General features: G+C 42.8%; 1 protein-coding gene across 1 annotated transcript; it reads left to right on the top strand.

Annotated features, from left to right (window-relative positions):
- The first annotated feature begins 339 nt into the window (after nt 1-339).
- LOC124128434 (perlucin-like) lies at nt 340-12,892 on the top strand. Its single transcript, XM_048380993.1, has 4 exons — nt 340-567; nt 1,075-1,157; nt 11,786-11,879; nt 12,648-12,892. The coding sequence occupies exons 1-4, from the start codon at nt 513-515 to the stop codon at nt 12,863-12,865; spliced, it is 450 nt and encodes a 149-aa protein (XP_048236950.1). The 5' UTR covers nt 340-512; the 3' UTR covers nt 12,866-12,892.
- Nucleotides 12,893-22,783: the final 9,891 nt, after the last annotated feature.

Genomic DNA, 22,783 nt, shown 5'->3' with positions numbered 1-22,783 from the left:
TATCTGTGATAGTCTAGTTTGTTTTACTGACCTTTGTCGACAGGTTTTTATATTGTCAAACTGTATTAATTATTGATGTAAAAAAAGATCTCGTCACTATATGGCTGAAATATTGCCGATGTGACGTTAAATCTTAACTCACTCACTAACTCACCCACTTCAGACAGTTGCAAAGTTGCTGATATCGCATATGTGTGTACCGTACGACTTGAACCGTCGTTAGTGTTTCCGGGGCCGTGTCCTGTGAGCATGGATCGTCCTCATGCTGACTCAGGCTTAACTATTGTAGGCCAATACAGCTGGAATATTGCGCCGTAAAATGAAGTTCGCCCACTCAATGAGCTGATCGTGAATGCCCCGCCCTGCTGTTTCGCGCGTGCATGTACATCTGCCACGTTCTGCAACGTGTGATCAAACGCAATACAAGTATCGTCACTATAAAAGAGGCTCGCAAAGTACCTGGCTGTAGCTGCCGGCGATAGTCACATGAATTGAACGCTGTTGTCATCAAGATGGGAACGTTTGTCTGCCTTATGCTGCTCGTTACATGCTGCACACTTGCTGAAGGTAGGTCTTGTATCTTCTTATTTATGTAATAGAGTGAGTGAGTGAGTTGGGTTTAACGCGGCTTTTAACAGTATTCCAGTTATATCGCGGCGTGTCAACTTAATGTGGGAGGAAAGCCCGAAATTATGCAGGTCTCAGACGTTTACCACTTCGGTAAAACCCACGAGCACGGGTATGGTGCTGACAAACCTAGAAACATTATTGGGGCGAACCGGGATTCGAACCCACAATCATAGGTTTCTGGCGTGCCCAAGGGACGCTACTCTGCACAGCGAATCGCGGCGCCTTAGACGACTGGGCCACCCGTGCCCCCTCATGTAATAGAGGCGGTCGGGTAGCCTAGTGGTTGAAGCGTTCGCTCGTCACGCCGATGACCCGGGTTCGATTCCCGACATGGGTACAATGTGCGAAGCCCATTTCTGGTGTCCCTCGCGGTGATATTGCTATTCCTGTAATATGTATGCTTCCTGTTGATAATTTATAAAATACAATGTTTTAATAACACAGGTGCATGCCCAGTTGGTTTTCATCATCATGGCGAATCGTGCTACTGGTTTTCACGTGTAAAGGGAAATTTTGCTGAAGCCGGGGTAAGATATATACATCTGTTTGTCTTAGTTTCGCTGATGATAATGATTGTGTTAAAATACTCAAGGTTCATTGAGGATCATCTCCTTTCTTTGAGTTGACCATTGGCCCAAGCCCACGTATATCATTAATACAGAATTATGACACGAAAAGTCATTATTACGGAAGACTTTTACGGTAATTTGTTTTTCTTTTCTTGAAATTTCAAAATACTAACTTGAAATTGCAAGATACATACTAAGTTGAATTTTTTAGAGTATGACCTGAAATTTAAATTTAGTATCTTGAAATTTTAACTTATTATTAGGATATTAAGTTGAAATTTCAAGATGCTAAGTTGAAGTTTCAAGATGCTTTGTTGAAATTTCCAAAAAAAATACAGCCCTCAAAAGGCTTCCGTACATCATAGAAAAAGCCACATTTAATTTGAAACCGACAAGAGGAGTGAGTGAGTGAGTTGGGTTTATCGCTGCTTTGAACAGTATTTCAGTTATATCACTGGGTGTCAGCTTGATGTTGGAGGAGTGAGTGAGCTGGGTTTATCGCTGCTTTGAACAGTATTTCAGTTATATCACGGAGTATCAGCTTGAGGTGGGAGGAGTGAGTGAGTGAGTTGGGTTTATCGCTGCTTTGAACAGTATTTCAGTTCTATCACTGGGTGTCAGCTTGATGTTGGAGGAGTGAGTGAGTTGGGTTTATCGCTGCTTTGAACATTATTTCAGTTATATCACTGGGTGTCAGCTTGAGATGGGAGGAGTGAGTGAGTGAGTGAGTTGGGTTTATCGCTGCTTTGAACAGTATTTCAGTTCTATCACTGGGTGTCAGCTTGATGTTGGAGGAGTGAGTGAGCTGGGTTTATCGCTGCTTTGAACAGTATTTCAGTTATATCACGGAGTATCAGCTTGAGGTGGGAGGAGTGAGTGAGTGAGTGAGTTGGGTTTATCGCTGCTTTAGCCAGTATTTCAGTTATGTCACTGGCTGTCAGCTTGATGTTGGAGGAGTGAGTGAGCTGGGTTTATCGCTGCTTTGAACATTATTTCAGTTATATCACTGAGTGTCAGCTTGAGATGGGATGAGTGAGTGAGTGAGTGAGTTGGGTTTATCGCTGCTTTGAACAGTATTTCAGTTATATCACTGGGTGTCAGCTTGATGTTGGAGGAGTGAGTGAGCTGGGTTTATCGCTGCTTTGAACATTATTTCAGTTATATCACTGGGTGTCAGCTTGATGTTGGAGGAGTGAGTGAGCTGGGTTTATCGCTGCTTTGAACATTATTTCAGTTATATCACTGAGTGTCAGCTTGAGATGGGAGGAGTGAGTGAGTGAGTGAGCTGGGTTTATCGCTGCTTTGAACAGTATTTCAGTTATATCACGGAGTATCAGCTTGAGGTGGGAGGAGTGAGTGAGTGAGCTGGGTTTATCGCTGCTTTAGCCAGTATTTCAGTTATGTCACTGGGTGTCAGCTTGATGTTGGAGGAGTGAGTGAGCTGGGTTTATCGCTGCTTTGAACATTATTTCAGTTATATCACTGAGTGTCAGCTTGAGATGGGAGGAGTGAGTGAGTGAGTGAGCTGGGTTTATCGCTGCTTTGAACAGTATTTCAGTTCTATCACTGGGTGTCAGCTTGATGTTGGAGGAGTGAGTGAGCTGGGTTTATCGCTGCTTTGAACAGTATTTCAGTTATATCACGGAGTATCAGCTTGAGGTGGGAGGAGTGAGTGAGTGAGTTGGGTTTATCGCTGCTTTGAACAGTATTTCAGTTATATCACTGGGTGTCAGCTTGATGTTGGAGGAGTGAGTGAGCTGGGTTTATCGCTGCTTTGAACATTATTTCAGTTATATCACGGAGTGTCAGCTTGAGATGGGATGAGTGAGTGAGTGAGTGAGTTGGGTTTATCGCTGCTTTGAACAGTATTTCAGTTATATCACTGGGTGTCAGCTTGATGTTGGAGGAGTGAGTGAGCTGGGTTTATCGCTGCTTTGAACATTATTTCAGTTATATCACTGGGTGTCAGCTTGATGTTGGAGGAGTGAGTGAGCTGGGTTTATCGCTGCTTTGAACATTATTTCAGTTATATCACTGAGTGTCAGCTTGAGATGGGAGGAGTGAGTGAGTGAGTGAGCTGGGTTTATCGCTGCTTTGAACAGTATTTCAGTTATATCACGGAGTATCAGCTTGAGGTGGGAGGAGTGAGTGAGTGAGTTGGGTTTATCGCTGCTTTAGCCAGTATTTCAGTTATGTCACTGGGTGTCAGCTTGATGTTGGAGGAGTGAGTGAGCTGGGTTTATCGCTGCTTTGAACATTATTTCAGTTATATCACTGAGTGTCAGCTTGAGATGGGAGGAGTGAGTGAGTGAGTGAGCTGGGTTTATCGCTGCTTTGAACAGTATTTCAGTTCTATCACTGGGTGTCAGCTTGATGTTGGAGGAGTGAGTGAGCTGGGTTTATCGCTGCTTTGAACAGTATTTCAGTTATATCACTGGGTGTCAGCTTGATGTTGGAGGAGTGAGTGAGCTGGGTTTATCGCTGCTTTGAACAGTATTTCAGTTATATCACGGAGTATCAGCTTGAGGTGGGAGGAGTGAGTGAGTGAGTTGGGTTTATCGCTGCTTTGAACAGTATTTCAGTTATATCACTGGGTGTCAGCTTGATGTTGGAGGAGTGAGTGATCTGGGTTTATCGCTGCTTTGAACATTATTTCAGTTATATCACGGAGTGTCAGCTTGAGATGGGATGAGTGAGTGAGTGAGTGAGTTGGGTTTATCGCTGCTTTGAACAGTATTTCAGTTATATCACTGGGTGTCAGCTTAATGTTGGAGGAGTGAGTGAGCTGGGTTTATCGCTGCTTTGAACAGTATTTCAGTTATATCACTGGGTGTCAGCTTGATGTTGGAGGAGTGAGTGAGCTGGGTTTATCGCTGCTTTGAACATTATTTCAGTTATATCACTGAGTGTCAGCTTGAGATGGGAGGAGTGAGTGAGTGAGTGAGTTGGGTTTATCGCTGCTTTGAACATTATTTCAGTTATATCACGGAGTATCAGCTTGAGGTGGGAGGAGTGAGTGAGTGAGTTGGGTTTATCGCTGCTTTGAACAGTATTTCAGTTATATCACTGGGTGTCAGCTTGATGTTGGAGGAGTGAGTGAGCTGGGTTTATCGCTGCTTTGAACATTATTTCAGTTATATCACTGAGTGTCAGCTTGAGATAGGAGGAGTGAGTGAGTGAGTGAGTTGGGTTTATCGCTGCTTTGAACAGTATTTCAGTTCTATCACTGGGTGTCAGCTTGATGTTGGAGGAGTGAGTGAGTTGGGTTTATCGCTGCTTTGAACAGTATTTCAGTTATATCACGGAGTATCAGCTTGAGGTGGGAGGAGTGAGTGAGTGAGTTGGGTTTATCGCTGCTTTGAACAGTATTTCAGTTATATCACTGGGTGTCAGCTTGATGTTGGAGGAGTGAGTGATCTGGGTTTATCGCTGCTTTGAACATTATTTCAGTTATATCACGGAGTGTCAGCTTGAGATGGGATGAGTGAGTGAGTGAGTGAGTTGGGTTTATCGCTGCTTTGAACAGTATTTCAGTTATATCACTGGGTGTCAGCTTAATGTTGGAGGAGTGAGTGAGCTGGGTTTATCGCTGCTTTGAACAGTATTTCAGTTATATCACTGGGTGTCAGCTTGATGTTGGAGGAGTGAGTGAGCTGGGTTTATCGCTGCTTTGAACATTATTTCAGTTATATCACTGAGTGTCAGCTTGAGATGGGAGGAGTGAGTGAGTGAGTGAGTTGGGTTTATCGCTGCTTTGAACATTATTTCAGTTATATCACGGAGTATCAGCTTGAGGTGGGAGGAGTGAGTGAGTGAGTTGGGTTTATCGCTGCTTTGAACATTATTTCAGTTATATCACTGGGTGTCAGCTTGATGTTGGAGGAGTGAGTGAGCTGGGTTTATCGCTGCTTTGAACATTATTTCAGTTATATCACTGAGTGTCAGCTTGAGATAGGAGGAGTGAGTGAGTGAGTGAGTTGGGTTTATCGCTGCTTTGAACAGTATTTCAGTTCTATCACTGGGTGTCAGCTTGATGTTGGAGGAGTGGGTGAGCTGGGTTTATCGCTGCTTTGAACAGTATTTCAGTTATATCACTGGGTGTCAGCTCGATGTTGGAGGAGTGAGTGAGCTGGGTTTATCGCTGCTTTGAACATTATTTCAGTTATATCACTGGGTGTCAGCTTGATGTTGGAGGAGTGAGTGAGCTGGGTTTATCGCTGCTTTGAACAGTATTTCAGTTATATCACGGAGTATCAGCTTGAGGTGGGAGGAGTGAGTGAGTGAGTTGGGTTTATCGCTGCTTTGAACAGTATTTCAGTTATATCACTGGGTGTCAGCTTGATGTTGGAGGAGTGAGTGAGCTGGGTTTATCGCTGCTTTGAACATTATTTCAGTTATATCACGGAGTGTCAGCTTGAGATGGGATGAGTGAGTGAGTGAGTGAGTTGGGTTTATCGCTGCTTTGAACAGTATTTCAGTTATATCACTGGGTGTCAGCTTGATGTTGGAGGAGTGAGTGAGCTGGGTTTATCGCTGCTTTGAACATTATTTCAGTTATATCACTGGGTGTCAGCTTGATGTTGGAGGAGTGAGTGAGCTGGGTTTATCGCTGCTTTGAACATTATTTCAGTTATATCACTGAGTGTCAGCTTGAGATGGGAGGAGTGAGTGAGTGAGTGAGTTGGGTTTATCGCTGCTTTGAACATTATTTCAGTTATATCACGGAGTATCAGCTTGAGGTGGGAGGAGTGAGTGAGTGAGTTGGGTTTATCGCTGCTTTGAACATTATTTCAGTTATATCACTGGGTGTCAGCTTGATGTTGGAGGAGTGAGTGAGCTGGGTTTATCGCTGCTTTGAACATTATTTCAGTTATATCACTGAGTGTCAGCTTGAGATAGGAGGAGTGAGTGAGTGAGTGAGTTGGGTTTATCGCTGCTTTGAACAGTATTTCAGTTCTATCACTGGGTGTCAGCTTGATGTTGGAGGAGTGGGTGAGCTGGGTTTATCGCTGCTTTGAACAGTATTTCAGTTATATCACTGGGTGTCAGCTCGATGTTGGAGGAGTGAGTGAGCTGGGTTTATCGCTGCTTTGAACATTATTTCAGTTATATCACTGGGTGTCAGCTTGATGTTGGAGGAGTGAGTGAGCTGGGTTTATCGCTGCTTTGAACAGTATTTCAATTATATCACGGAGTATCAGCTTGAGGTGGGAGGAGTGAGTGAGTGAGTTGGGTTTATCGCTGCTTTGAACAGTATTTCAGTTATATCACTGGGTGTCAGCTTGAGGTGGGAGGAGTGAGTGAGTGAGTGAGTGAGTGAGTTGGGTTTATCGCTGCTTTGAACAGTATTTCAGTTATATCACGGAGTGTCAGCTTGAGGTGGGAGGAGTGAGTGAGTGAGTTGGGTTTATCGCTGCTTTGAACAGTATTTCAGTTATATCACTGGGTGTCAGCTTGATGTTGGAGGAGTGAGTGAGCTGGGTTTATCGCTGCTTTGAACAGTATTTCAGTTATATCACGGAGTGTCAGCTTGAGATGGGAGGAGTGAGTGTGTTGGGTTTATCGCTGCTTTGAACAGTATTTCAGTTCTATCACGGCGTGTCAGCTTGATGTTGGAGGAGTGAGTGAGTGAGCTGGGTTTTTCGCTGCTTTGAACAGTATTACAGTTATATCACTGGGTGTCAGCTTGATGTTGGAGGAGTGAGTGAGTTGGGTTTATCGCTGCTTTGAACAGTATTTCAGTTATATCACTGGGTGTCAGCTTGATGTTGGAGGAGTGAGTGAGCTGGGTTTATCGCTGCTTTGAACATTATTTCAGTTATATCACTGAGTGTCAGCTTGAGATAGGAGGAGTGAGTGAGTGAGTTGGGTTTATCGCTGCTTTGAACAGTATTTCAGTTCTATCACTGGGTGTCAGCTTGATGTTGGAGGAGTGAGTGAGCTGGGTTTATCGCTGCTTTGAACATTATTTCAGTTATATCACTGGGTGTCAGCTTGAGATGGGAGGAGTGAGTGAGTGAGTGAGTTGGGTTTATCGCTGCTTTGAACAGTATTTCAGTTCTATCACTGGGTGTCAGCTTGATGTTGGAGGAGTGAGTGAGCTGGGTTTATCGCTGCTTTGAACATTATTTCAGTTATATCACGGAGTGTCAGCTTGAGATGGGAGGAGTGAGTGAGTGAGTGAGTTGGGTTTATCGCTGCTTTGAACAGTATTTCAGTTATATCACTGGGTGTCAGCTTAATGTTGGAGGAGTGAGTGAGCTGGGTTTATCGCTGCTTTGAACAGTATTTCAGTTATATCACTGGGTGTCAGCTTGATGTTGGAGGAGTGAGTGAGCTGGGTTTATCGCTGCTTTGAACATTATTTCAGTTATATCACTGAGTGTCAGCTTGAGATGGGAGGAGTGAGTGAGTGAGTGAGTTGGGTTTATCGCTGCTTTGAACATTATTTCAGTTATATCACGGAGTATCAGCTTGAGGTGGGAGGAGTGAGTGAGTGAGTTGGGTTTATCGCTGCTTTGAACATTATTTCAGTTATATCACTGGGTGTCAGCTTGATGTTGGAGGAGTGAGTGAGCTGGGTTTATCGCTGCTTTGAACATTATTTCAGTTATATCACTGAGTGTCAGCTTGAGATAGGAGGAGTGAGTGAGTGAGTGAGTTGGGTTTATCGCTGCTTTGAACAGTATTTCAGTTCTATCACTGGGTGTCAGCTTGATGTTGGAGGAGTGGGTGAGCTGGGTTTATCGCTGCTTTGAACAGTATTTCAGTTATATCACTGGGTGTCAGCTCGATGTTGGAGGAGTGAGTGAGCTGGGTTTATCGCTGCTTTGAACATTATTTCAGTTATATCACTGGGTGTCAGCTTGATGTTGGAGGAGTGAGTGAGCTGGGTTTATCGCTGCTTTGAACAGTATTTCAGTTATATCACGGAGTATCAGCTTGAGGTGGGAGGAGTGAGTGAGTGAGTTGGGTTTATCGCTGCTTTGAACAGTATTTCAGTTATATCACTGGGTGTCAGCTTGATGTTGGAGGAGTGAGTGAGCTGGGTTTATCGCTGCTTTGAACATTATTTCAGTTATATCACGGAGTGTCAGCTTGAGATGGGATGAGTGAGTGAGTGAGTGAGTTGGGTTTATCGCTGCTTTGAACAGTATTTCAGTTATATCACTGGGTGTCAGCTTGATGTTGGAGGAGTGAGTGAGCTGGGTTTATCGCTGCTTTGAACATTATTTCAGTTATATCACTGGGTGTCAGCTTGATGTTGGAGGAGTGAGTGAGCTGGGTTTATCGCTGCTTTGAACATTATTTCAGTTATATCACTGAGTGTCAGCTTGAGATGGGAGGAGTGAGTGAGTGAGTGAGTTGGGTTTATCGCTGCTTTGAACATTATTTCAGTTATATCACTGGGTGTCAGCTTGATGTTGGAGGAGTGGGTGAGCTGGGTTTATCGCTGCTTTGAACAGTATTTCAGTTATATCACTGGGTGTCAGCTCGATGTTGGAGGAGTGAGTGAGCTGGGTTTATCGCTGCTTTGAACATTATTTCAGTTATATCACTGGGTGTCAGCTTGATGTTGGAGGAGTGAGTGAGCTGGGTTTATCGCTGCTTTGAACAGTATTTCAATTATATCACGGAGTATCAGCTTGAGGTGGGAGGAGTGAGTGAGTGAGTTGGGTTTATCGCTGCTTTGAACAGTATTTCAGTTATATCACTGGGTGTCAGCTTGAGGTGGGAGGAGTGAGTGAGTGAGTGAGTGAGTGAGTTGGGTTTATCGCTGCTTTGAACAGTATTTCAGTTATATCACGGAGTGTCAGCTTGAGGTGGGAGGAGTGAGTGAGTGAGTTGGGTTTATCGCTGCTTTGAACAGTATTTCAGTTATATCACTGGGTGTCAGCTTGATGTTGGAGGAGTGAGTGAGCTGGGTTTATCGCTGCTTTGAACAGTATTTCAGTTATATCACGGAGTGTCAGCTTGAGATGGGAGGAGTGAGTGTGTTGGGTTTATCGCTGCTTTGAACAGTATTTCAGTTCTATCACGGCGTGTCAGCTTGATGTTGGAGGAGTGAGTGAGTGAGCTGGGTTTTTCGCTGCTTTGAACAGTATTACAGTTATATCACTGGGTGTCAGCTTGATGTTGGAGGAGTGAGTGAGTTGGGTTTATCGCTGCTTTGAACAGTATTTCAGTTATATCACTGGGTGTCAGCTTGATGTTGGAGGAGTGAGTGAGCTGGGTTTATCGCTGCTTTGAACATTATTTCAGTTATATCACTGAGTGTCAGCTTGAGATAGGAGGAGTGAGTGAGTGAGTTGGGTTTATCGCTGCTTTGAACAGTATTTCAGTTCTATCACTGGGTGTCAGCTTGATGTTGGAGGAGTGAGTGAGCTGGGTTTATCGCTGCTTTGAACATTATTTCAGTTATATCACTGGGTGTCAGCTTGAGATGGGAGGAGTGAGTGAGTGAGTGAGTTGGGTTTATCGCTGCTTTGAACAGTATTTCAGTTCTATCACTGGGTGTCAGCTTGATGTTGGAGGAGTGAGTGAGCTGGGTTTATCGCTGCTTTGAACATTATTTCAGTTATATCACGGAGTGTCAGCTTGAGATGGGAGGAGTGAGTGAGTGAGTGAGTTGGGTTTATCGCTGCTTTGAACAGTATTTCAGTTATATCACTGGGTGTCAGCTTGATGTTGGAGGAGTGAGTGAGCTGGGTTTATCGCTGCTTTGAACATTATTTCAGTTATATCACTGGGTGTCAGCTTGATGTTGGAGGAGTGAGTGAGCTGGGTTTATCGCTGCTTTGAACAGTATTTCAGTTATATCACTGAGTGTCAGCTTGAGATGGGAGGAGTGAGTGAGTGAGTGAGTTGGGTTTATCGCTGCTTTGAACAGTATTTCAGTTCTATCACGGCGTGTCAGCTTGATGTTGGAGGAGTGAGTGAGTGAGCTGGGTTTTTCGCTGCTTTGAACAGTATTACAGTTATATCACGGCGTGTCAGCTTGATGTGGGAGGAGTGAGTGAGTTGGGTTTATCGCTGCTTTGAACAGTATTTCAGTTATATCACTGGGTGTCAGCTTGATGTGGGAGGAGTGAGTGAGTGAGTTGGGTTTAACACCCACTTTGAACAGTATTTCAGTTAGATCACGGCGTGTCAGCTTGATGTAGAAGGAGTGAGTGAGTGAGTTGGGTTTATCGCTGCTTTTAACAGTATTTCAGTTATATCACTGCGTGTCAGTTTGGTGTGGGAGGAGTGAGTTGGTGATTTGCGTGTGACGCTACTTTGAAAGTATTTCAGTTATATCACGGAGTGTCATCATGATGAGGGAGGAGTGAGTGAGTGAGTGAGTTGGGTTTATCGCTGATTTGTACAGTATTTCAGTCATAAAACCGAATATCAACTTATGATTGGAGATTTGGATTAAAAGTGATGCAGGTGATCGACATTTTCGACATTGGTGAAAGCCACGAGAATAATTGGTGCTTAAAAACAAAGAATGAAAATGAGGGCGAAGCTTGGAACCAAAATCGTTGGATCCTGCCGGCACTACGGGTCGAACTCTGCACAGAGAATGGTGCCCACGGTGTGGCAGCACGTAGAGTGCCCTATATAACACTGCAAGAATCTAGGCCTTACTTGCACCAACACGTGTCACTAAATTGTCGGTCATAAAGATGTTTTTGTAAAACAGAGATTATTTCCCGAGTGTGTTTCCGTATCTTATATATTATTTATTAGGAATACAAATTGTACCATGCATCCCTGAGTCGAGCAATATACATTTTATGTTTTCCTAATATATGATATATACAATATGGAAACACACGAGGCTTATAAAGCCCTTTATCATGTAAGGTCATGTCAAATAATGGATGATTAAGGCGTACTTTCACTCAATGAGGTGAGGTGAGGTGAGGTGAAATAGGGTTTAACGTCACGTCCAAGATTATTGCACTTATATAGCGACGTGCATGTACGTGTGTGTGTGTGTGTGGCTGCTTGTACTAGTCCGGACTGATTGCATGAACCAGATGTTTGCTTCAGATGGTAGATTTGAGAAAGAGCACAGCCCTTTTTCCGCGCCATATTTCAAGTAGGAGTACAACTATTTGCTTCCGGTGCCCCAATTAACGCGAAATGATTGGTAATTCAATGAAATGAAATTGATGGCGAAAGTAAACAAGTAATCATGAATTGCGTGCCGTTGATAATTCATCTTTCGCCCTCAAGTTTACACCTTCACACCTTCACACACACCTTCACACACTTTCACACCTTCACACACACCTTCACACACGCGCGCACACACACACACACACCAACATACATACATCTACTTCTACACACACATCTGCATACATGTTCGTGCGCACATAAATACACACACACCTACACCTTTACACAAACACCTACACACACACCATTACACATACACACCTGCATACAAATATGCACGCACCTACACCTTCACACTGACACCTGCATACACATGCACATACATACATACAACTTGCACAAACATACACATTAACACGGCCCATTTACAACATTTTTACGTATTTGGAAAATATTCGGTAATTCAATTTCAGTCGATCTGTCGGTTCTTGGGCAGCCACCTGGTCGTCATCACAAGTGCTCCCGAGGATGCCTTTATTAGAGGTTATGCAACACAAACAGGCAAGGGTAAGTTTACCATACCAGACGCGGATCGACGTTTTATTATCTTGGTGGGCGTGGGGGTGGGCGCGTGTGTGTGTATGGGGGGGGGGGGGGGGGTGTATGGTTTTAGCAATATTCCAGCAATATCACGGCGGGGGACACCAGAAATGGGCTTCACACATTGTACCCATGTCGGGAATCGAACCCGGGTCTTCAGCGTGACGAGCGAACGCTTTAACCACTAGGCTACATTATTTTTAACATGCAGCTATACTTCCATGGGGATTGGGGGTTGTGTGAGAGACTTCTCTCAACCGGGATGTACATTTACATGACAGAGACGGGAATTCATTTTGAGGGTTCCCATTGGCGTTGGGATCCATTTCGTTGATATGTTCTCTTCCTTAAAGTATGTGTGTAGGGGGTTGGGTTGGTGTGAGGGGTTAGGATAGGCTGCGTCTCTGCATACTTGTGAAACATGCACACTTCACTAAAGATTTCGGGAAGATTGCTGATGCGATGCTTCATATGAACGAAGTCATTCTCCCTTAGACCCGTGGAGATCCGGGTTGGAATAGGTGGATTATCTGATCGAGACTCGAGTATTAACAAACCGCCGTCTCATAGCTTGAGGATTGCTTAGTGCGGCGTTAAACAACAAACAAACAAACACTCACACTTGTTACACAGTACATTCTCTGCTGACAACTGTGTGTTCCATGTTTTGTTCACCATTCCAATACTATATGTTATACACTAGCAGGTTGAATAAGATTCTCTCCCTCTATTTAGCTTTTGCCTATTACATCGGCGGGAGTGACCTGGGGCTGGAGGGGCGATACGTGTGGGACGGGGATCAACTCCTTACCTACACCAACTGGTCACCAGGAAATCCCAGCAATTATTTTAATGTGGAACACTGTCTTCAAATATGGCAGGTCAATGGATATCAATGGAATGATGTTGACTGCAAACTTGTCAACAATTTCATCTGTGAAAGGCCATATTAACATGTCAAATAAAGGCCACTGATTGAACACGCGTTTAGTCGTCTGATTTCTGTAAATCATATGCATCCGTTAAAGTGAGGATGCAGATACAATTTGGATCGATGACATGCATCAACCAAGTCAGCGAGTCTGACCACCCGATCCCGTTAGTCGCCTTTTACGGCAAGCATGGGTTGCTGAAGACGTATCCTATCCCGGAATCTTCACGGGTCGCGATCTCGTGGGGATTCTGGGATATATTTAGCCGGATGTAACCTCAAACATTCGGATCGTCGAGGTAGGTGACTTGTTTGCCTGTCAATGTACCTCGCCAGGGTGGGTCTTTGCTCACAATGTCAACCACTGGTTTGGAAGATTATTTATTGAGTTGGACTATTGTTGACATCGGCGTAAAACACCAACACACAAAGCCTACGTGTCGACACGTGAGGACCGGGTGGCCACAATGTGTGACTAAAACAAGCCTGCCACTGTACCACGACAGCACTTTGCTCACAATGTCACCCACTGGTTTGTGTGGCCCAGAACCGGCTATGTTTGTTTGTTTGTTGTTTAACGCCGCACTCAGCGATATTCCAGCTATATGACGGCGGTTTGTAATCAATCGAGTCTGGACCAGACAATCCAGTGATTGACATCATGAGCATCGATCCACGCAGTTGGGATAGAGTCGACTGTGTGGATCTGTTGGTCACAATGTGTGATCTAAACGAGCAAACCAACAAAGTGCAACATGAAATAAATATTTGAGCATTGTTTGTAAAAAGTCAAACTATTTAATTTTTGATGCACTCGGAAGACACCAGGGCACTGGAAATTAATCTCGTATCTTCATATATTAATTTTTCAAGCTGGGCACAAAATCGACTTTTAAATATGGGTGTTCAGGATCAGTGATTTGGCTGACTGCTTTGTCCAGATAAGGTTTATTATGACGGCCGATATATAGCTGGAACATCGCTGATTGTGGCTTTGAAGAACACACACTCACTCCGAGGTGTGAGCACGGTCAGCCAATACTCAAAGACGGTTTGACAGGATCCGCTGACCAGGTGTTCGAATTCTAGATTCGCCCTGTGTATTTTGGTTTATCAGCACCATACCCGTGTGTTTCGCTAAAGGGGTAAACATCTAAGACCTGCTATTGCTAAATTACTGTTCAAAGCGACATATCACCCAGTTCACTCACTCACACCAAAGCAATTTTAGCAACCCGAAAAGATCCGTCTTGTCGTGAAAGGCGACTATGCTTGTCGTATGAGGCGACTAACGGGATCGGGTGATCATGCTCGCTGACTTGGTTGATGCACGTCATCGTTTCCCAATTGCCTAGATCGATGCTCATGATGTCAATCACTGGATTGTGTGGCCAAGACTTGATTAATTACAGATCGCCATCATATTGCTGAATTATTGCTGAATGGCGTTAAACAACAACCAGACGGACAAACAAAGCTGTAACAGCTGGAAGGTGTCCATTTTTTCACAGATAAATCGGACTTTGCCAATATATTGGGCAAAACGCTGACCAAACATTCTTCATCGTCGAACTATGAAACAACAGGAAAAGAAGAGGGTTGATTTTACTTCTCCAAATGGAGAAGATTATAATGAGGTATTTTCATCGTCGAACTATGAAACAACAGGAAAAGAAGAGGGTTGATTTTACTTCTCAAAATGGAGAAGATTATAATGAGGTATTTTCACTCCATGAGCTAAATACTGCCCTAGGTCAAGCGCAAGATACTGCAACGGGAGCTGATAATATTCACTATCAGCTCTTGAAGCATTTGCCTGATTCACGTTTAGAGACATTACCTAATATATTTGATCACATTTGGACATCGGGAACTTTTCCTCCTTCGTGACGTAATGCAATAGTTGTTCCCTTACCTAAACCTGGTAGGGACCATACGGATGCATCTAATTATAGACCAATATCACTGACCAGCTGTGTATGCAAAACCATGGAGCGACTGGTAAACAATAGACTGGTGTGGTACTTGGAAACCAAAAATCTCATAAGTAACATAAAATGTGGTTGCCGTCAGAATAGAAGTACCATTGACCATCTAGTACGTTAAGAATCCTTTGTCAAAAATGCAATTGTAAATAACCAGCATGCAGTATCAATCTTTTTTTTATTTAGAAAAAGCGTATGATACCACATGGAAGCATGGTATTTTAAAAGATCTACATGATTTGGGGTTAAGAGGACGTTTGCCTAAATTTATATCCCAATTTGTAACAGACCGACAATTTCAGGATCGTGTGGGTTCCACCCTGTCTGACCATTATAATCAGGATCAGGGAGTCCCACAAGGCAGTATTTTGTCTGTAACTCTGTTTAGTATAAAGATCGATAGTCTGTCAAAGGTTTTAAATGATTCCATTGATGGTTCACTTTTTGTGGACGATTTTAATATTTCATGTCGTGGCAAAAATATCCATACCATCGAGACAGTTGCAGCTTTGTCTCAACAAAATCCACAAATGGTGTCTCGAAAATGGTTTTAAGTTTTCCAAAGCTAAGACCAATTGTACACATTTCTGTAGGAAAGACAAACATCATAAAGATCCAGAGCTATTTTTACATGGCACTCCTATCAAGGTTGTAGGAGGGGCCAAGTTCCTGCGTCTCATTTTCGATCACCATTTAACTTTTAAGCCACATATTAATTATCTCAAAACTTGCCTGAAGGCATTAGATTTGTTGAAAGTTGTTGCCCATACAAAGTGGGGAGGTGATCAGACAAACCTCCCACACTTGTAGAGGTCTCTGATCCGCTCTAAATTAGATCATGGCTCCATCGCTTATGGTGGAGCCTGTAAGAGCAATTAACAAATATTAGATTCAATTCACCATCAGGGCCTAACACTATGTCTTGGCGCATTTCGTACGTCTCCTGTAGATAGCTTATATGTAGAAGTTGATGAACCATCGTTGAAGCAACGGCGTATCAAATTATCGCTTCAATACATTACAAAATTACGCTCTAACCCATTACACCCTGCATATAACTGTATATTTCAACCCCTTTACGAAGAGCTTTTTCATACTAAGCCTAAGCTGGCCCCACCACTAGGCATTTGGATTAAACCCCACATTACAGCTGCCAATATTGATTTAGATACTATTTCTCCGTTCAGGCTTCTGTCTTCTCGTCCTTGGCAACTTATCAGACCGGAAGTGGACTTAACTCTTACACAATTTAAAAAATCAGACACAAATCAATTAATATATCAGCAAGAATATTTACAGTTAGAACTAAATATGAATCCCACCGTTCCATTTTTACAGATGGATCCAAGGACGGTGGCACATTATTAAAAAAATATTCCCGAAGGAGCAATGTTCGTTCCTCTCAGTGAAGTATGGGAGAACAGGAATCATATTGCGGCTGAAGTTATCAAAGTTATTGTTGTGGAAGGGGCGGTCGGGTAGCCTAGTGGTTAAAGCGTTCTCTCGTCACGCCGAAGACCCGGGTTCGAATCCCGACATGGGTACAATGTGTGAAGCCCTTTTCTGGTGTCCCCCGCCGTGATATTGCTGGAATATTGCTAAAATTGCTTAAAGCGGCGTAAAACCTCACTCACTATTGTTGTGGATGTCAGACCGCGAGTCTCAGCTTGACCCAACAAAATTCCTTAGACAATAATGGGATGTATATTAACACGAACCTGACCTTTAAACACAAGACGCCACGTGGGATTCTTCACAGTGCACGTGAGGTAGGTATATTGTTGGAAACCTAATCGCCTTGGCAACGTTATGAAACATTCACACTTCCACAGCATGAACAGCCCAACCTGAAGGTACGTCTAACAGGAAAACAGCGTTATCACTATCCCCCGCCATGGGGCACATTAGAATTCTGTTTGTTCGTATAGTAGTGAATATAAACCGTCAACAAGAGTCATACAAAGCCTTAATAAGAGATAGGCACTTGGTCTTCTTTATGTCATTAGACAAAATTAATTAGATGTGAAATAATACACGCAAAAAACCCAGCTCTGGAAAAAAATAACTGAATCCTCAAGCTGACTTCAGTTGTTTCTGAAAACTATACACACTATGCACCAAGTACAATAACGTGGATCAAGGGCCGTAGCTCTGTAACAAAATAATTTATGGGACCAATTTTCTAACTCAGTCTTGAAAAGTATCTCTTAGATAAGCATGCACACTTTCATTCATGTAACTTCAGCAGTTTCTGAGAAACCCTGTCCCAATTTCACGCAGTATCAACTAAGTTCAAAAGCACGGAGCAAGGGCCATAACAACGAATTTACGACACCAATTTTCGAACTCAGTTGAGATGATGACCAGTGACATCAGTGTGTACAAATTGCATTTCTCTGACTTAAATAGTTTTTAATAAAACTTGTCCCCTTTGAGAACCGGACGGAAGAACTCCGTTCCTAACTATTATCTATTAATAATAACAATATAACATAATAACTTACCGAGAGTATTTCACCATAAAAATGTTTAGCGGAGTGAGTGAGTTTGGATAACGCTGATGTGAACAGTATTTCAGCCATATCACGGCGTGTCAGCTTGATGTGGGAGGAGTAAGTGTGTGTGAGAGTGATGTGGGAGGAAAGCCCCAAGTACGAGCAAAGGCACGATGCTGAAAAACCAAGTAAAAACACCATTGCGAACGGGATGCAACAACAAACAAAACACAGCCAATACAGTAGACATATCTCATGACAGAATTGAGAACATTCTCAGGTATGACCTGGGCATGACAAAGGTTTCTACGATGGCCCATAAGGGACATGGAGTCTGTTTTTCAATATTTTGATATGTCACTTACTTTTATCGTAACCTTTTGCAAATTAATACAATTTGTCATACAAATATGTGATAAATCATGAAAAAAAAAACGAAAACATGGAAAATGTACTTTCAAGTAGCTATTGAATCGCTGAAATGTGAAGCGAAAATGACAAAAACTAAAATGGAAATGTCAAAAAACAAAAGTGAAAATGTCAAAAACTAAAATGTAAATGTCAAAAACCAAAACGAAAACGTCCAAAACAAAAGCGAAAATGTCAAAAACTAAAATGAAAATACAGAAAACTATTTCCATCGCGGTCATAATTTTTCCTACGCGGTTTTTGACATTTTCATTTTAGTTTTTGACCTTTTCGTTTTTGTTTTTGACATTTCCGCTTCACTTTTCAACGATTCAATATCTTCTTTATACATAATTTATCACATATTTGTATGACAAATCGTGTTAATTTGCAAAAGATTACCATAACAGTAATTGAAATGTAAAAATATTGAAAAACAGACTCCATGTCCCTTATGGGCCACCGTAGGTTCCATCACGCTGGGTTCCGCGGAATCTGAATCCTCATCACAGACGCCCCAGGTTATCATCTGTCTGGAGAATTGACGTCGTGTTAAAGAAGACCCAGATGATATTGCTGAGTGATTTCTAACAATTGATGAGTTCACCGCAATGAGACTACACAACAGTGGAATATTGCTGAGTGCGGCGTTAAACAACAAACAAATAAACAAACACATGACGCTGACACGCCTTGATATAACTGGAGCACTGTTCAAAGTGGCGTTGAACCCAACTCATTCACTTTATTATATTATTTTGTGACTGTTCTTTTCAGCACGCGTGTTTCTAAAATGTGTTGAGTGTGTCATCGATGATATCGGCCAGGCGTTGTATACCCAACACGCCTGAACGCACTTCTGTTAAAATTGGTTGCGTCCAAGATTATTATTGCACTTATATTGCGACGTACATGCACGTGTGTGTGCGGCTGCTTGTACTAGTCCGGACTGATGCCGATTTATAGTGCTAGCACACTGAAATACCATGCCGCAGTTTAACATGGATACCCCACTCAGATACAGTATACTGACTCCGAGCCGACCAGTCCTTGTTTTAGCCCCTTAATGCCGAGCGCCAGACGGGGTAACAACAAGTATCATCTTTTAAACGTCTTTTGGTATGACGCGGCCGGGTTGCGTCGGTATATGTGTGTGTGTGTGTGTGTGTGTGAAGTACATGTCTTTGGTATGCGCGTGCGCGTGTGCGTGAGCGTTAGTGTTAATATATAAAATGGCTGATAATTAAACTGTTTAATATTTCGTGAACTCATAGTGGAGAATCAAAGTCAGAACAGAATAAGACTCCCTTCCTATCCCATACGGAATATATTTTTTGATCGGGTGGTCAGACTCAGTGACTAGGTTGACAATGTGTCCAGGTGGCCGACGGTGTGGATTGTCTGGTCGTGTGCAGGAAGCCGTCACATTGCTGCAATATTTCGAATGTGGAATCAAAAAACAAACACAATTTCACATATTGTTTGTTTGTCCCAACTTTCAGACGCTTTAGTGTTCATTTTACGTTCGCTTTAGTTGCTGATTCACAGCACAGGAGAAGCAAGAAAAAAATTACACACGTGGCACATCTCACTGACGGCAAATGACTGTCTCCTCCACAAGATAAACACAGCAATGCTGTCACACATTTCACTTCAAACTGCGGAAGGCCTAGTCGCCTCTAGACCCGTGAAGTTCCGGGGTAGAATAGGTCTTCAGTAACCCATGCTTGCAGTAAAAGGTGACTATGCTTGTCGTAAAAGGCGACTAACGGGATCGGGTGGTCAGGCTCGCTGACTTGGTTGATGCATGTCATCGATTCCAATTGCGTGGATCGATGCTCATGATATCAATCACTGGATTGTCTGGTCCAGACTCGATTGTTTACAGACCGCCGTCATATAGCTGGAATAGTGCTGGGTGCGGCGTTATACAACAAACCAACCAACCAACCTAGTCGACTCTAACAGACTCTAGTTTCACATCACCAACGACTCTGAGTGTGTCAGGTTGTGCCTCGGCTAGTTCCTCCATGACAGTCACGTATGTCTTCCCATTCACCGTCACCTGTAACACGAGGAATGATTGAGTGCGTGAGTGATTATTATATATTTAACGCCGCGTCAGTAATATTGTAGCTATTCCCGGCGAGATTGTCTAGTCTAACCATATGTGAGGTGAGGTGAGGTGAAATGGAGTTTAACGTCGCGTCCAAGATTATTGCACTTGTATACCGACGTGCATGTACGTGTGTGTGTTTGTGTGGCTGCTTGTACTAGTCCGGACTGATGCCGATCAATGGTGCTAGCTCACTGAGATACCATGCCGCAGTTTAACATGAATACCCCACTCAGACACAGTATACTGACTCCGAGCCGACCAGTCCTTGTTTTAGCCCCTTGATGCCGAGCGCCATACAGGGTAACAACAAGTACAATCATTAAACGTCTTTTGGTATGACGCGGCCGGGGACCGAACCCCGTACCTTCCGCTCTCCGGGCGGACGCTCTACCACTAGACCACGGAGGCGGTCTAACCATATGTGAACATAATCAATAACAGTGATATAAAAAGTCACTGAAATATCGCATTAAAATTTGAAAAACTGCAAAAAACTAAAATCAAGACATATATTTTCCTAAAGATGGATTTACCTGTTATGCAAAAATAAGGTGGTCAGAAAATGTTCTAAAAAGATCAGATAAGGTCACCGTGGCTGAACACCGATGAATTAAGTGTTCTGTTCAAATCAACCATTGACCGTTAACAATGTTGTCTTGTGGATATGTCCTATACATTATTTTTCGGCAATATATTTGATGTAATGTCTTTAACAGCACAACATAGTTTTTTGTGACCATTCCCCGGACTTATAATGTATGCATTTGGATCCATTCTACATTTGCCTCCATTCTAAACGTGTATGCGACCCCTGAAGATCCGTGGTAGAATAGGTCTTCAGCAACCAATGCTTGCCGTAAAAGGCGACTGTGCTTGTCGTAAGAGGCGACTAACGGGATCGCGTGGTCAGGCTCGCTGACTTGGTTGATGTCATGTCATCGTATCCCAATTGCGTGCTCATGATGTTAATCAATGGATTGTCTGGTCAAGACTCGATTATTTACAGACCGCTGTCATATAGCTGGAATATTGCTGAGTGTGGCGTTAAACAACAAACAAACAAACAACAAATAGGTAGTTTTGAATCTGATTCAGTCTCACATCTAGTAAGGTTATAACGTTTTATCATATCTCAGGTTCACACAATACATGTGTCTAGGCTGTGTCAGTATTCTATGATTATACATCTGAATTGACACCACCTCTGTTTGGTGTCCTAAGCTGTTGGTATATGTGTTGTTAACATGTTCCATGGAAAATCTGGGGGGCACGGGTGGCCCAGTCGTCTAAGGCGCCGCGATTCGCTGTGCAGAGTTGCGTCCCTTGGACACGCCAGGAACCTATGATTGTGTGTTCGAATCCCGGTTCGCCGCGATTATGTTTCTAGGTTTGTCAGCACCACACCCGTGCTCGTGGGTTTCACCGAAGTGGTAAACGTCTGAGACCTGCATCACTTTGGGCTTTCCTCCCACATTAAGCTGACACGCCGTGATATAACTGGAATACTGTTAAAAGCGGCGTTAAACCTAACTCACTCACTCACTCACCATGTAAAATCTGAATGGAAAGCATCAATTCTGATGAATATGTAATTCTTTTGAAATAGTTTAGATTGAGAAAGTGACACTGCAGTAAACATAACAATTTGACAGAACTATTGTCATACAACAGTTACCTCCCCTTAAATTATCTCCCTTTATCGTAAGTTTTAAGCCCCTACACAAACTGTTAACGTCCTTTTTACGTTAGTTCGACATTGACAAGGAAAATAATGACAGAAGGTCATTTATGGAGTAAATATCACTCCTTGCCGTTTATTATTCTCTCGAAAATGTTTCCTTCTATTCTGTAAATTTTTCATTTAACTCGCCAATCGGGACTGTTCGTTTCGCAAAGCGCCATATATGTTACTTGACCAGCGTGTATTCTTCCGCTTCCAACAGCGGTCTCCTTGTTTTCAAGAATATTTTTTGTTGAAGTTGATTTTGTATAGAATCATATCGAAATGTATGTTAAAGCATTTTACTGACCCTAAATATGTTTTCATACTTTTGTTTGTACTTTTTAAGATTTTGCAAACACGAAACTACTTTTTAAGTCGCAAATACAAGGGGTGGTGAACCGTCCCAGCGTGTTGGGTAGTGAGAATTTACATTTCAAGGTTTTACATTTGTAATGAAATAACTTGATTTTCCGGATGACAACTACACAAAAAGTATATAAAAATTAGGATATCCCACGTGTCAAGTGAGATATCATGTTCCTCTCATCGAGTGATGGGGAAAAGGAGATATCTTCGTGAGACACATGAAATATCCTCTATTTATTTTCTTTATTCTGACCAACCAGCAAAACGTATGTTATGTCTATACCTTTGAAAATAATCTAAGGAACAAATAATCCGCTCGTTGTGGTGGTACCCTTACCTTGTACATACCGTCCTGGAGCGTGATATCCAAGACGAATCTCCTGTTAACTTCAAAGGGGAATACTTTATGTTTCTTTTCGTAGCCCCATTTACTATTTATTTTAGTGTTCGTGACCATTATGTTATTTTCGTTTTTTCTTTCCGGATAATTCTTTCGACAGGAGAGATACATCAGTATGTCCAGCCCTTTCTTCAGAACAAATGTCATTCTGGAAAATAAATTGTACACGTATGATAACACTTTATAATAAACACATTGTTAGTTGTGAAGATATCAGGGGTAGAGTGGATCTCCAACAGCCCATGCTTGTCGTAAGAGGCGACAATGCTTGTCTTAAGAGGCGACTATGCTTGTCTTAAGAGGCGACTATGCTTGTCGTAAGAGGCGACTAACGGGGTCGGGTGGTCAGGCTCGCTGACTTAGTTGATGCATGTCATCGTATCCCAATTGCGTTGATCGATGCTCATGATGTCAATCACTAGATTATCTTATCCAGACTCTATT

Source organism: Haliotis rufescens, unplaced genomic scaffold (assembly GCF_023055435.1).
Source record: "Haliotis rufescens isolate VD_foot unplaced genomic scaffold, xgHalRufe1.0.p SCAF_34, whole genome shotgun sequence".
In the NCBI taxonomy this organism is placed as follows: domain Eukaryota; kingdom Metazoa; phylum Mollusca; class Gastropoda; order Lepetellida; family Haliotidae; genus Haliotis; species Haliotis rufescens.
This window is presented reverse-complemented; position numbering and strand designations above follow the sequence as displayed.

Bases quoted from the DNA above. Each gene is read 5' to 3' on its own strand.
- LOC124128434 (XM_048380993.1), top strand. From the start codon at position 513: ATGGGAACGTTTGTCTGCCTTATGCTGCTCGTTACATGCTGCACACTT. The intron at 568-1,074 runs GTAGGTCTTGTA...TTAATAACACAG, and splicing joins ATGCTGCACACTTGCTGAAG to GTGCATGCCCAGTTGGTTTT. The intron at 11,880-12,647 runs GTAAGTTTACCA...CCCTCTATTTAG, and splicing joins TGCAACACAAACAGGCAAGG to CTTTTGCCTATTACATCGGC.